Consider the following 12,410-nt stretch of genomic DNA (forward strand, 5'->3'; position numbering starts at 1 on the left):
ATTACCAAAGGCTCTACCGTGAATTTTGACAGAATAAGACAAGGAGCTGATCTAAAGTGGCCTGATACAAAAAATTTCAGCTATGTTACATGGATCTTGTGTTGGTTTCTAGCACAGCAGAAGGCATTGTGGGACAGTGCATGAAGTGCTTATATAAGCAGCAGAGTGACATTACTTTGGAAAGGAGTTGCCAATGGCACTCAGAAGTCAATTCCAACAACATTCTGTCCACTTCATAAAATGATACATGACACAGTGTAAGATCAGCTTCACCCTTCCTGCACTTCTGTGTGCACAGCTGATCTGCCATAAGCTTTGTGGGTAAATAACAAAATCTTGTGAACAACTTTCAGTCAGCCCAATGCTGATAAGTAGCATACATTGATTAATGTTATGCATTTGGATGCAGATTTGTATTTCCAAAGAGCCACAACACAAACGAATCAAACAAAGACCTCTAATTCAAGCAGAATAAACTTAGGAGCACTTTAGAAACTTATGTAACAATCCCTGTAAATGCATCTATAAACAAGTTGTTTCAACACTTCCTGCTTGATTTCCCTTATGCTGTTGCTGAATGACTGCCACGCAGACTTGAAGTACTCATCCTCCCAGTGCTGAGTGTAGCACTATGTGCAGTCAAGTACTTGACAGAAATAAATCCTACATTTCTGCTGTGTTCCATATTGCCTTCATTTCATCGCTTCCTTTTTGTTACACAGTCAGCTACAAATCAAATTTGTGATGACTTTGAAGAAACTTGTAGGAGCCTGGACTTCATCTGTTATAAGGACTCAAAGAATGGAACTGGGATCATACTGGTTTTGTTATTTTGGTACTTGTGCACTAGAAACAAATGGATAGTAACAGGAGCATTACCTTGAGATCAACAAAAAAGTACTTTCAAAATTCTCTCATGGACTGTTCGAAGAAACAGGGAATTTATTGGAAATACAAGCAAGATTTACAGAATGAAGATATGTTAAGGTTCTAACCATTTCTAACCCTTTCCCAGTTACTTTTATGTAAATCCACAACTCAAATAGAAATAGACATGTGGTGTCTGTGCTACACATTGCTAATACTTTGATTGCAATTTCGGGCTACAAAATCAAAAATACTCTTGCATAATTTCATATGCAGGAAGAACTTTTTAAATGGTTCTTCTGCAATAACCATCTAGGAAACTTCAATCCACACGTGGAAAGGCAGAAGATAAGAAAGGAAAAAACAGATTTGCATGGAGTATATATAAAATATTTAAAAGAACTTCCAAATAGTTACAGAACAGTGCAATCCAAATAGTTCTCACTGCAATGAGTCACATTAGGTAACTTTTTTCTGGTTAGGTTTATACTGTTTATATTCTCCCTCAATCAGTAATACCAAAATTTAATTTAATCTAGAGATTTTCATGCAACTCATGTCCAAAACCAAAATCCTTCTCAGTAAAAAAAATAAAGCAATATTGTATGACAGGATTCACACTATCAATTTTTTCATCAATTCAAATTTTTCAGGTGGAAGTTTGGAAGCTAAGGAAGGAAGAAATCTGAGAACAATTTGCTCACTCTAGGACTGCAACCACTACAAAATGTCCCTTCTATTTTATTCTTTTTGTGTGACTAGCAAATGTAAGTATTCACACAAAATATAGCACATGAAAAGCCTATATATTTACCCTGACACTTAGCTCCTGTAACTGTAAAAAAACTAATGTAGAAAGATTTACCCCCAAAATATTCATCACAATGTTTCCATGAGTATTTCATACTACACAATTATTCCAGTGCATACCTGCAGGCCTGTCAGTTGAGCTGCTGATTTCCCTTTGAGGCAGAGAATGAGTGCCAGAAATGCATTTAAGTCCTCCAGAGAGAGGCTACTGACCTGAAACAGATGAAAAAATGACACATTATCTGAAGGCTCTAAAGAGGACCTTTCTGAAAATTGAATTCTCTTGCTCCAGCACATCAAACTTGGAACAGTGACCTCAAGGAATGCATCAATGATGACCACCAGGAATGGATCATCTAGGAAAACATATAGGGAACAAAATACTTTCTTTCACAGTTTGAATGGAGTGCATACCCCAATGCTTGTGTGTAGCGTATACACATGCATTTCCACACACCAAACAAAATGCCCGCCCTTCATTTTTCCCTTCTCTACTTCCCTTGGAGTTTCTTAACATCAGGAAATTTCTCCCTCTTGGTTACATCAAGCAGTAAAAAAAGTAAAATAAAAAAGTAGATTTAAAAAAAAATTCTTTATAATCAAGACATAGGATAGAAACCACCTCAATGAGCCACAGATATAATGACCATTAGGAATTTTTTTTAAATGCTTACACATTTATTTGTTAGAAATTTCAAAAATATTCAAAAATATTTCAATTACCTATTTTAACCTAAATGTCAAGATTTATCAAAACATATTTGATTTCTTCCAGGTTTTAAGGCTACACATGGAAGCAGGGAAAACTTAAAGCTAAAACCTAAAATGTTCAAGTGGGGAAAAGGAAATGACAAGTCTATATTGATGTAACAGTTCACTTCTATCAGTAAAGGTGGGATGGGCACTTTTTCTGCTGTGAAAAAGTGTTTAGAGATGTTGCAGAGGCCCGTGATCAGCTCAGAAGACAGGCAGCACCTGGAGAGCAGCTGGCATGATTCCATGACAGTACCAGGGGAGTTCTAATCCCTTCCTTCCTCCTATAAAACACTGTGTATTACACAAGTGCACCGAGACCACTTATCTGTCACAGCAGCTGAGGATATACAGAGAGCTCCGAAGTGAGATCCACAGAGCATTACAATTCCTTATCAACTGGAACTTGAGGAAAGGTTTCTCTTGCAAAATGTGGAAATGTGCATTGTGGGTGTACAGAACATTCAAGAGGCTGCCAAAAACTCTGCATTGCCTTTCTTTTAATAGGATAAAAATTATTCAACCGCTACTCAGAATTTTTTTTTTTTTTTGTAAATCAAGCCCCACTGCTTGTCCCACTGTAAAATACTTTCTCCTCTATGATGATGTTAAATCTTGCATAAGGCACAAGAATGTGGGGGATATCAGAAACATTTTAAACTTTCAAAATGCTCCTTGGTATTCATTAACTCCACCTGTCTGCTAAGATCTGATAATGGTCCTACTTTACCCTGTAATTCAAGTCAGATGTCACCTTTGTATAGATGGCAACAACAGAGGTTTACTAAACCTGCATATTTCATACACCAAAGTAACAGAAAAAGTTACTTTTATCTACAAACAATTCTTAATAACTGCACAATTTTGTCCTAAGAAAAGGAAATCAAAGATTGCTTGCAAGGACAATAGCAAGAAAATGCTCCTAACAGAGCAGATCAGCCAAAAATGCTTATGAATGTAAAAAGACTACTGCAGAGAAATATTTTATTCAGTAATCAAACTTGGTGAGTTATCACAGTTCCACTGTCACATTTAATCCAAAACTGTTAGAGCTTGAAAGAGAAAATTCCCCTTCATCTGGAAGCATCACTGTTTGATTTGAACTTATCTGCTGCTTTGCCAACTTTAAAGACAGACATAATATTTTGTAATTTTTTCACTATTTTTGTTCTTAATTTAGAGAATATTTGAAAGGTACCCTTGCAAAAAACTTTTTTTCATATCAACAATTTTTTGACATAGTTAAGGCTTGCTTACTGGATTTTTTTCTTACTTTAAAAAAAATGCATCTGAAGTTTTCATTACATACTTGCACATACATTCTGAGGAAGCCAGATGGGTTGGTTAGTATGCTGGTTCCTGCAAACCCTCATTTTTAAGCTTAAATTCAATTATAAGTAATGAAATTTTTAAGAAGTTTATTTTCCTTCATTTGAGCTGAAGGAAGACCTCAGGCCTGCTTCAAGGCAACCTGCAATTTTCTCAACTTAAATAATTTCTGAGGAAACAATTCACCTTCCTTCTCTAATAAAAATTTAAGACCAAAGTGTAAAGACAAGAGTCAGAACACAGCTAGACAAGCCTTGTTTTCTCAGCTATAAAACAAATGGAAGCAATATGGCCAGCTCAAAGCATGGCTACTGACACTCCTGCCCTCATGTTTTCCTCTCAAACGTCCCAAAAGAACAAACAGACAGTATCAGAGAAATAACCAAAGTTTAAAATAACTCAGCAATGAAAACCATTTTACTCCAAAACAATTCTCCAGTCTGGTTCCCAGGGTAGATTGTATCAGTGCAACTCCAAGGGCAGAAGTGAATCAGGAAAATGGGGCAGTTCTTGAGAAACTGGCACTGCCATGAGAAACCTTCCATCAAACTGAGCCCTTTGCATGATCTCTCTGCTGTTAGTCCTGCTGAAAACAAGAGCTGTAAGTCTGATTTAATCTCTGTTTATAGCAGCGGCCATTGTATAATAAGTTCTGAAAACCATTTTCCTGACAAGCACTTTTTTTTCTATTTTATTAATATCCTGTGATCAATGTTCAGTAAATCCACATCTCTGTAAGTGTTCCATCCTGTTACTCCTCTTCTTAATCCCACTAAACAAACCCTTCTCAAATAATTTAGTTATCATGCTATGAAAGGGTGCACAGAATAAGTCAATAAATAAGTGAGATAGTGATAAATGAAACTGCATTTTCATATTCTAACAGGAAAAATACTTCAAGTATGTTAAAAGGTAGGTATATGATATATATCTTGCTGACCTGAAACTGCAAGGCTTGAAATGATGTCTAATAAGTATTATCTTAAAAAAAAATTCAATTTATATTCTTTTATACAAATATTAAAGAAAAAAAAAAAGACCCATATGGATCATTTCTGTAATTCCCATGTGTACTTCCTCGATATGTCATCTAAGTTTGAGTAAACATATGAAGGGAAATGAAAGGAAAATTCAGGGAGAACTTGTTTTCATGTATCACACACCAGTATAAATCTGTTATTGCGGAAATTGAAGTCTAAAAAAGCAAAACAAAAGACAAAATGCAGTTCAGTTTAAGTACAAGTGAAGCTGAGCTTATCAGATTAGATAAATACATAATTTGCTCATCCTCAGAGAGGAAAATCTGCTTGTGAGATCACCATTTAAAATGTGGCAAGTACAGACAATATATTAAATACCTAAGAGAAAAGTAAATAATGAAGCAATATTGTATTTAATCTTGTGTCCCTTTTTATTACAATTAAGGTAGTCTGCAGGATGCCAAGTATTTGGAATTATAACAGAAGTGCTACCTAATGATCCCCTATTACTCAGAATTTAATGAGAAGAGCCATATCCTCAATTCTGGCTTGAAAATAAGTAGACTGACAAGAAGGCAAGAAAAAGTCGTCAGTGAAAGCTGGCTAAATATTTATATTGTCTGTTTGCACAGTCTGCGTAGTCACCTGAGGGAATGTCTCCTTTTGATGACACAAAGGAAAGACAAAAGGAGCAACTTTAATTTGCAAACAGGTCTCAAAGAGCAAGGGAAATCCCTCAGTTTATACACTCTCTGCTAGACTGCCCGAGGGGTTTTGTCATGGGCATGTGAGAATTATGATTAGCTACTAAAAAGCCCAAGTATTTCTTGAACAGGATGGTGCACGCTAAGTGGAGTAATTAAAAATACTGCGATGCAGTACTATTATACCTGATAAGCTATGCCTACAGTAAGGATTAAGAGGAATGCCCAGCACAGGCCGGCAAAAACCACTTTATTTGTCCTTCACACTTCTCAGGGCTGACAGCTGAGGAAAAAGCAACTGTCCCTCTTACCTGCATCATAAGATAGGCCAGCAAGCAGCAGAATCCTGCAACAGGTGCTTCCAGAGCTTGGAGTTCTTCCATCTCATCTTGAAGGTGAAAGCATGCCAGAAATGTACTATACCGTTGCTTCTCCACGTCAGGCCCCTTGGCAAGCCACAGTGTTTTCAAATTAGGTGTTCCACCTACAAAAGAAATCCATTATTTTATTTTGGCAGCAACAAGATGAAACATGTCTACCTCATTACAATCTGAAAGGAAATGACTGCTCTGGCAGGAAAGGAAATGAAATGCTCTTGGCACTTGCCAGGACCACAGAGTCAAAAATAAAATGTATTTGACAAAACTTGCATTTGAAAAAAAAAAGAAAGGAAAAAAATGGCCTGTAATTTAAACCAAATTTATTGAATACAGGCATGTTTAAGCAGAGTGGACTAAATTCAACCCTTACAATAACACAGACAACCCTGAGACAGCAAGCATTTAACCTATGCACGGGCAAAGTTTGCCTGCAAGTGTGTTCTTTCCCTTGGGGATGCGCAGCATTACATGAGGCTCACTTCATCGTAAAACAGTGATTCAGCACAGAACCACCAGGGCTGTTTTTGTCTCTCTCTGCTGGAGTTAACATATCAGGGGTCCCCAAAGGATGCTCACACTGTCTCCCTCATGATCACCTGTTTCAATGAGCACCTATGCCACTGGGTGGTGAGCAGGCACTCTCCCCTAGGCACTGTGTGGGTTTGGCTCCTCTGCAGCACGTTCCAGTTTGGGAACAAAAACCAAGGCGATCTGGTGTTTTTCGCTTCCTAGGCTACTGTATGAAACACTGCTGCAAACACACACAAAAGAACTGTCATCAGTTATGAATAATGGCTCTTTCCAGATTTCTCTAGTATCATTCACGCTCTAAATCCTTAATATTTACCCCATGCTGCCATCTCCCAGCTTGTAACACGTGTGGGCTAATGCAAAATTTGCTCCTCATTTAAATTACATTTAATCTGTTATCAAAATAAACACTAAGGCACGTGAAATAACAGAACAGAGAACTGGTTATGCCTGAGAATCTCAATAAAAGACAGAATCGTACCATAAAGTACGGCTGCTTCTGTAGTTAAATAAAATGAGGTGTGAATTTTAAATGTGGACTAATTAAGCTACATTTGGTAACACCTCTTCCTCTTTTATGTGACATGCAGCAGCTGCAGACCAGTTAGGAACACTTGGTGATAATAAATGGCTAAAGTGACAAGGTGCTGAAATCTACATAGATGATGTTTATTTAGCCAGGAAAGCCCATTAACCAAATGGTACTAATCCTTTGGAGAGGGGGAAACTAGAAGAAAAGTTAGTATTTTCTTTCTTTATCTCCCTGATGGGTGTTTCCTTTACTATTTTCAAGGCTAACTCTCCTGTCAAATGTTTTAACCATAAAAAGAAGTACTATCATAAAATTTCAAGTTTCTAACCTTATTTCTAAGGGAAATGTGTTATTAAGAAAAAACCCCAGTTGCTTGATTGGAGGTAGAAATGCAGGAAAGAGATAAAATAAATAGTGGCAGTGAGTGGAGTAGTACAGACAGCACAGTAAGACTCACATTACTGGTTTTGAGATTGCAAATTGCTGCCTTAAGAAAAAAAAAAAACCAACAGCAGAGACTGACTTCCAGGAAGAAAATTAAATATAATATGCATGAAATAAAAAAAAAAAGCCAACTTCTGCTACCAAACCTAAGCAAACCTGATGTCTGAGATAAGCTGTACATGGGTAAACTCAAATAGTTTTGATGGTTTCTGCACACAAAGAGATACACCAAGAATCAGTTAAAAGAAAAGTCCTCTTTTGCATCCAGGGGCATAGCTAAAACCAGAAATCCTTCTTTCTTCAGAGTAAAACCATTAACTTCGTCAATATACAAGATTATAGATCTATATTGAGAGAGCTCAACAAAAAATTCAAGACATCTCTTTCATAAACAGTTTCTTACACTTTCAGAAACATCTACTTGTGCCTGGGAAGAAAAGGTGCTGATAAATTATGAGTAATTTACTCTGGGAAAGAAAACTTGACGCTGTCTCCTTTTGGAATACACCAACAAAAGGTGCTTTTTTTTCTGAAGGGTTCTCTTCTTCAAGTAATAAAATTCCATGTAATACCCAAGACTAATCTATTATATCAAATGAAAGATAAGAAAAACAAAGAAACAAATATCCTAAAATTTAATGACTGTCCCACCATAAATGCAGTCCACAGCACATCTAAGATTCATCTACAGTAGACCCTCAAAATGTTCTCTGCTTTATGTACAAGCTCACTATATTATTTACAGTAATTAGAAAACATTTCTGAAACAGAAACGTACTTGGAGAGGCAGGAGAAATATTTCATTTTCTGAACATGTCTATATATTTACGAAATTAACCTGAAAAACAACCAAAACTGAGTAGCAAAAGGAAAATATCCCAAAACATATTTATATGTACCTAATGGAAACATCTTTACTATAAAGACTAGTAATGATAGAATTATCTGCTGGGGTTGTAGGAACCACAATTTCCCACAAATTACACAAACAGAGGCAAACATAATTACTCTCAACACGCACAAAATTGTGTGAAAACCATATTCAGCACTATGTGAACTGCAGTCCTCAGGAACCTCAAGAAGAGGAGCTTTAAAAAGACCTCCATGGAGGCGAGATATTACTTGCCTAAACACAAAACCAGACAACCCACAAGTTAAAAAAAAAAAAAAAAAAAGCATGGACAAATCACTTTTTACCTTTTTCCTTTATACTCACACATTTAATACCATTATCATATAGAAAGCAGCATGAGAAACAAAAGCACTCCAAGGGACTACATAAACATTTATTTCATCTGTTTGAATTTCAATAATCGATTTATGGAAATGCAATACATGCAAAAGTAGTGGAATGCATTAATTCCATTGTATCATTTAACTCAACTCTTAAACAAAGGTGACCCTCACATTTGTAGCAACTTTAAACACATCATTACTGTGCATTTAGATGTATAATAGTAAATGTTCATGTATATTTGAAGTAATGACTATTGAAATTTTATAACACCAGAAATAGAACTTTGATACTTCTTTATTTTTACATGCTCATGTAAATACCGAGCAATAAAAATAAGTTTATAAAAATGTACTTGCTAGGAACACTCAACAGTAACTTCTCAACAACTGTAGCCAAAAATCTCAAATGCCAGTTAAATCTGACCATTAAAGACAGAGACAGCATTTTGAACTTAAACGTATTCACGATACATTCATGAAGGATACAATGATTAGAATACTGAAAGTACATCCAAACTCTGTGGTGTGAAGCTACAATATCCTATACATTGTCAGAAATAAAATGAACAGCAGAATCTATACATTTCCAGAACTTTTTAGAACTTTTTCTGTTCCACATAAACTGCAGACATATCAAATATAGCTGCTATGTTCACAAGATATGGATGTGAAACTGTATTTTCCTAGATCATGGATCTCCTAACAAAATTTATTTGCCAGTGACACTTTTTATCAATATAAGTGCTGCTCTGTCAATGTGTGTAAATCATGATCATATTCATTCAAGTGAAAAGAAACATTCTAGAAGAAAGAAAGAGACACAGACAATGCAAGCAAGCACAGATGCTAATTCAGAAGACCGTTCCTCAAAAATAAAAAATATAGTTAATACATGTTATATTTTAAATATATTTCAAGTTACCATCTTACTTACCATCCTGCCTTTAGGATTCGATATTTTGTTTTTTAAAAAAAGCTAACATTCAATCTATCACCTGCAACCTTTCCAGATGCAAGGCACTTCTGCTGTTTATTACACACACAAAGTTAGTGGAATTCTACTTTTTTTTAAGATCAATGCAAAATTTAAAGTATTTATCATTATGTACACTATAGTTTAAAATTCACAGTTTCTTTAGACTTTTTGATCTAAATCAAACTGGAAGAGAGTCAGGATTTTCCATATATTCTCAGTACAGCTCTAAGGTAGTTTTGATGCTCAGGTTACCAGCTTTAAAAAAAAAAAAAAAAAAAAAGAAAAAAAAAGAACCTTCCCAAATTAATTGCACTTTTGATGTTTCAAACAGGTTTTTGGTAAAATTCATTTTTATCTTTTGAGTAACCTGATCTTGATTGACAGCCTTGAACTCTAACTTCCTAAAACAACTTTAAATTTAGCTCTAAATATGATCCCTGTCCGAAAAATGTGATGTGCTGTTGAGAACCTTATTTGGTGAATTAGAAAGTCATGCTGTGGAAAATCAAAGATGCATGAGCGAATGTAAGGCATACAAATATGGACTGCAAAAATTTTAGAAAAATATTTGTCTGCTGAAGGAATGACAACAGAGCACTAAAAATAAACACTAAAAGTCCTCCTCCCATATTTTAATAGTCTGCTTGAGCAGCCTTTCATTACTGAGTTAGTAAAGATTGTATCTGAGAAGATTCTGTTTTTATAAACTCCACTTATGTGGTTGCTATAAACAAACACACTTAAAATCCTGTTTATTGTCAACATGAAGGTGGGTTCTATGTGTTGTATGTTTGCAGAGCTATAGAACCAGAGTACATGAGATTAAGTGGATTCTCCAGAAAGGGAGGAAGGAAGTATACTATCTGGGATGGAAAATTTCACAACAATAAATACAGTATATTTGCCAGACAATTTGAAATGTAACTACATAGGTACAGTTTATACTTTGTTGAGTTTTGTTTCCTTGTTTTGCAGCATGTTCCCAGACCACTGTATGCTGAAATAAAACACTGTATGCTGAAGTTGCACAGTACAAACGGATCAATTTTCACTCTGCATATTCATATTACTTTTGGAAAATTTCACAGCAATTTCTTGCTATCATAAAGCAAATTAGATAATCACTCTCCTAATATTGGTCGGGGTACTGGTCAGTGAAAGTACTGTTTATCAAATAAAAACTCTTCTGTACTTTGTCTATATAACCTATTTCTTTCTGTACTTTGTCTATATAACCTATTTCTAAAGCCCTTTAAAAAGGACTTTGAAAAGGCTGATATCTAAAAAGCAACTGATTCTCCTTCATCTTTGATTTCAAAGACACTCAATAAATATATGAATTTCAAATATGAAGATAAATATGCAATCTTTGGATACCAAAAAAGAAAATTTACTATACATTTACAAAGAAGTGCCTGTATTCCAGCTTCTGAATTTGGATTTAGACCAGATCAGCACAAGGACTGCTACAGAAGGCTCTGGATGCTGAGGGAAGATGCGCTGGTAATTACTCTCCAAAAGCTGAGTAGATAGTAACTTTTCTTAACAAGATATCAATGCTATTGTATATCAGCGGAACAAATGCCTTTCAAGTGAAAGACTAAAAAAATCCCGCTGTTGATCCGTTTGCTAATAGATGACAGAGAGAGAGAGAGAGCTGTGAGATCAAGTATGGCTACAACTGCATGGACAAATGAACACTTAGAACAATTTTCCCCTTGACATAATAAAATGGTTTACTTCTGATCCTAAACTTATATTGCATGATACAATTCTATATAGATATACACAATTATATATATACAGTGCTCAATCTTTTCACTGAAATGTATGATACTTCCTCATAAATGTAACACATTTCTCATAACTCCAATTTCACTAAGAGAGCTCATTAATGTGGGGTTTTTTTTACCAAAGGGAAGAAGATAAAACCACACAATATACTTAACACTTAAGAGAGCAGAAACAGCTTCACAGAAACAGTCCAATTTATTTTTTTTTTATTAAAAGCTGGAATCTCTCTCTGGGTTGCAAAAATGACTCCTTTTTACATTCTCCACTGTTCTCATTAACACAATCTGTCAAAAAGCTTAATGGATGAGTTTTAATATGGCCCCACACACCACTTACCCTGGCCTCAGAGCAGTATTTAGAACTTCTAAGAAATTGTCTGCATTTTAGAACTGATGTTTGAATTAGCACTGGCTTTAACAAGACCCAGCAAAAACATGTATCTCAAAGCTGAATCCTATTATAATTACAAAGGGTAATTAAAAGCAACTACAAGTGTGCAGCTCTTTAGCTCCTTGTTCTCCACAGTCATTTTGCATTCTATTTCAAATATATGATGAATTGTCCAACCTCATTTTAGTGAAGTGGTTCTTTCAGTTTAGATTTATACACATTTTTCATCCTACCTGTAACAGAAGGTTGTACAGGTTGTATCAGGTCCGGCTGCTTGAGAGGATTTCCAAAATAGACAAACCACTCTTTTACCAAAGGATAGGTTCCACCTAAAAAAGACAGAATTGGATCAGTAAGTCAAATGCAAGTATTGACACTGCTGTAACAGCTGGAATAAGCTATGGGCAGGATTCTAAATAGAAGGCACTTCTTGATGACTTGTTTGCTCAGCTTTAGAAACAAAGAAAAAATTGTTTCAGTATCTTTATGACAAATCATCAGAACAAATAAAGAGAGTTGCAATTACATACTATAAACATGAGTTTGGACTGGGGAACTGCAACCAAAACTGTAAATACAAGAGTCTGTGGAAAACATTCTGTAACAGGCTTAGGCCTTCCCACCCTGAGGCAGCTCAGGAAGCTCTGGAGGCATGTGGCATAGCTCAGGGACCTGCATGAGCTA

General features: G+C 35.5%; 1 protein-coding gene across 9 annotated transcripts in view; it reads right to left on the minus strand.

Annotated features, from left to right (window-relative positions):
• Positions 1 to 12,410, minus strand: part of FAM120B (family with sequence similarity 120B) — a 101,540-nt gene that overhangs the window by 71,388 nt on the left and 17,742 nt on the right. For all 9 annotated transcript variants that reach the window (XR_005256315.1, XR_005256316.1, XM_038131841.1 and 6 more), the window contains exons 4-6: positions 11,960 to 12,055; positions 5,755 to 5,927; positions 1,798 to 1,890 (exon numbers count right to left, since the gene is read on the minus strand). Coding sequence is in view for 7 of the 9 variants with exons in the window: in XM_038131841.1 (XP_037987769.1) it covers positions 1,798 to 1,890; positions 5,755 to 5,927; positions 11,960 to 12,055 (362 nt within the window). In the remaining 2 variants the exon portion in view is untranslated. The remainder of the gene's footprint in view (positions 1 to 1,797; positions 1,891 to 5,754; positions 5,928 to 11,959; positions 12,056 to 12,410) is intronic.

The sequence above is a fragment of the Motacilla alba genome, chromosome 3 (genome assembly GCF_015832195.1).
Source record: "Motacilla alba alba isolate MOTALB_02 chromosome 3, Motacilla_alba_V1.0_pri, whole genome shotgun sequence".
Classification (NCBI taxonomy): domain Eukaryota; kingdom Metazoa; phylum Chordata; class Aves; order Passeriformes; family Motacillidae; genus Motacilla; species Motacilla alba.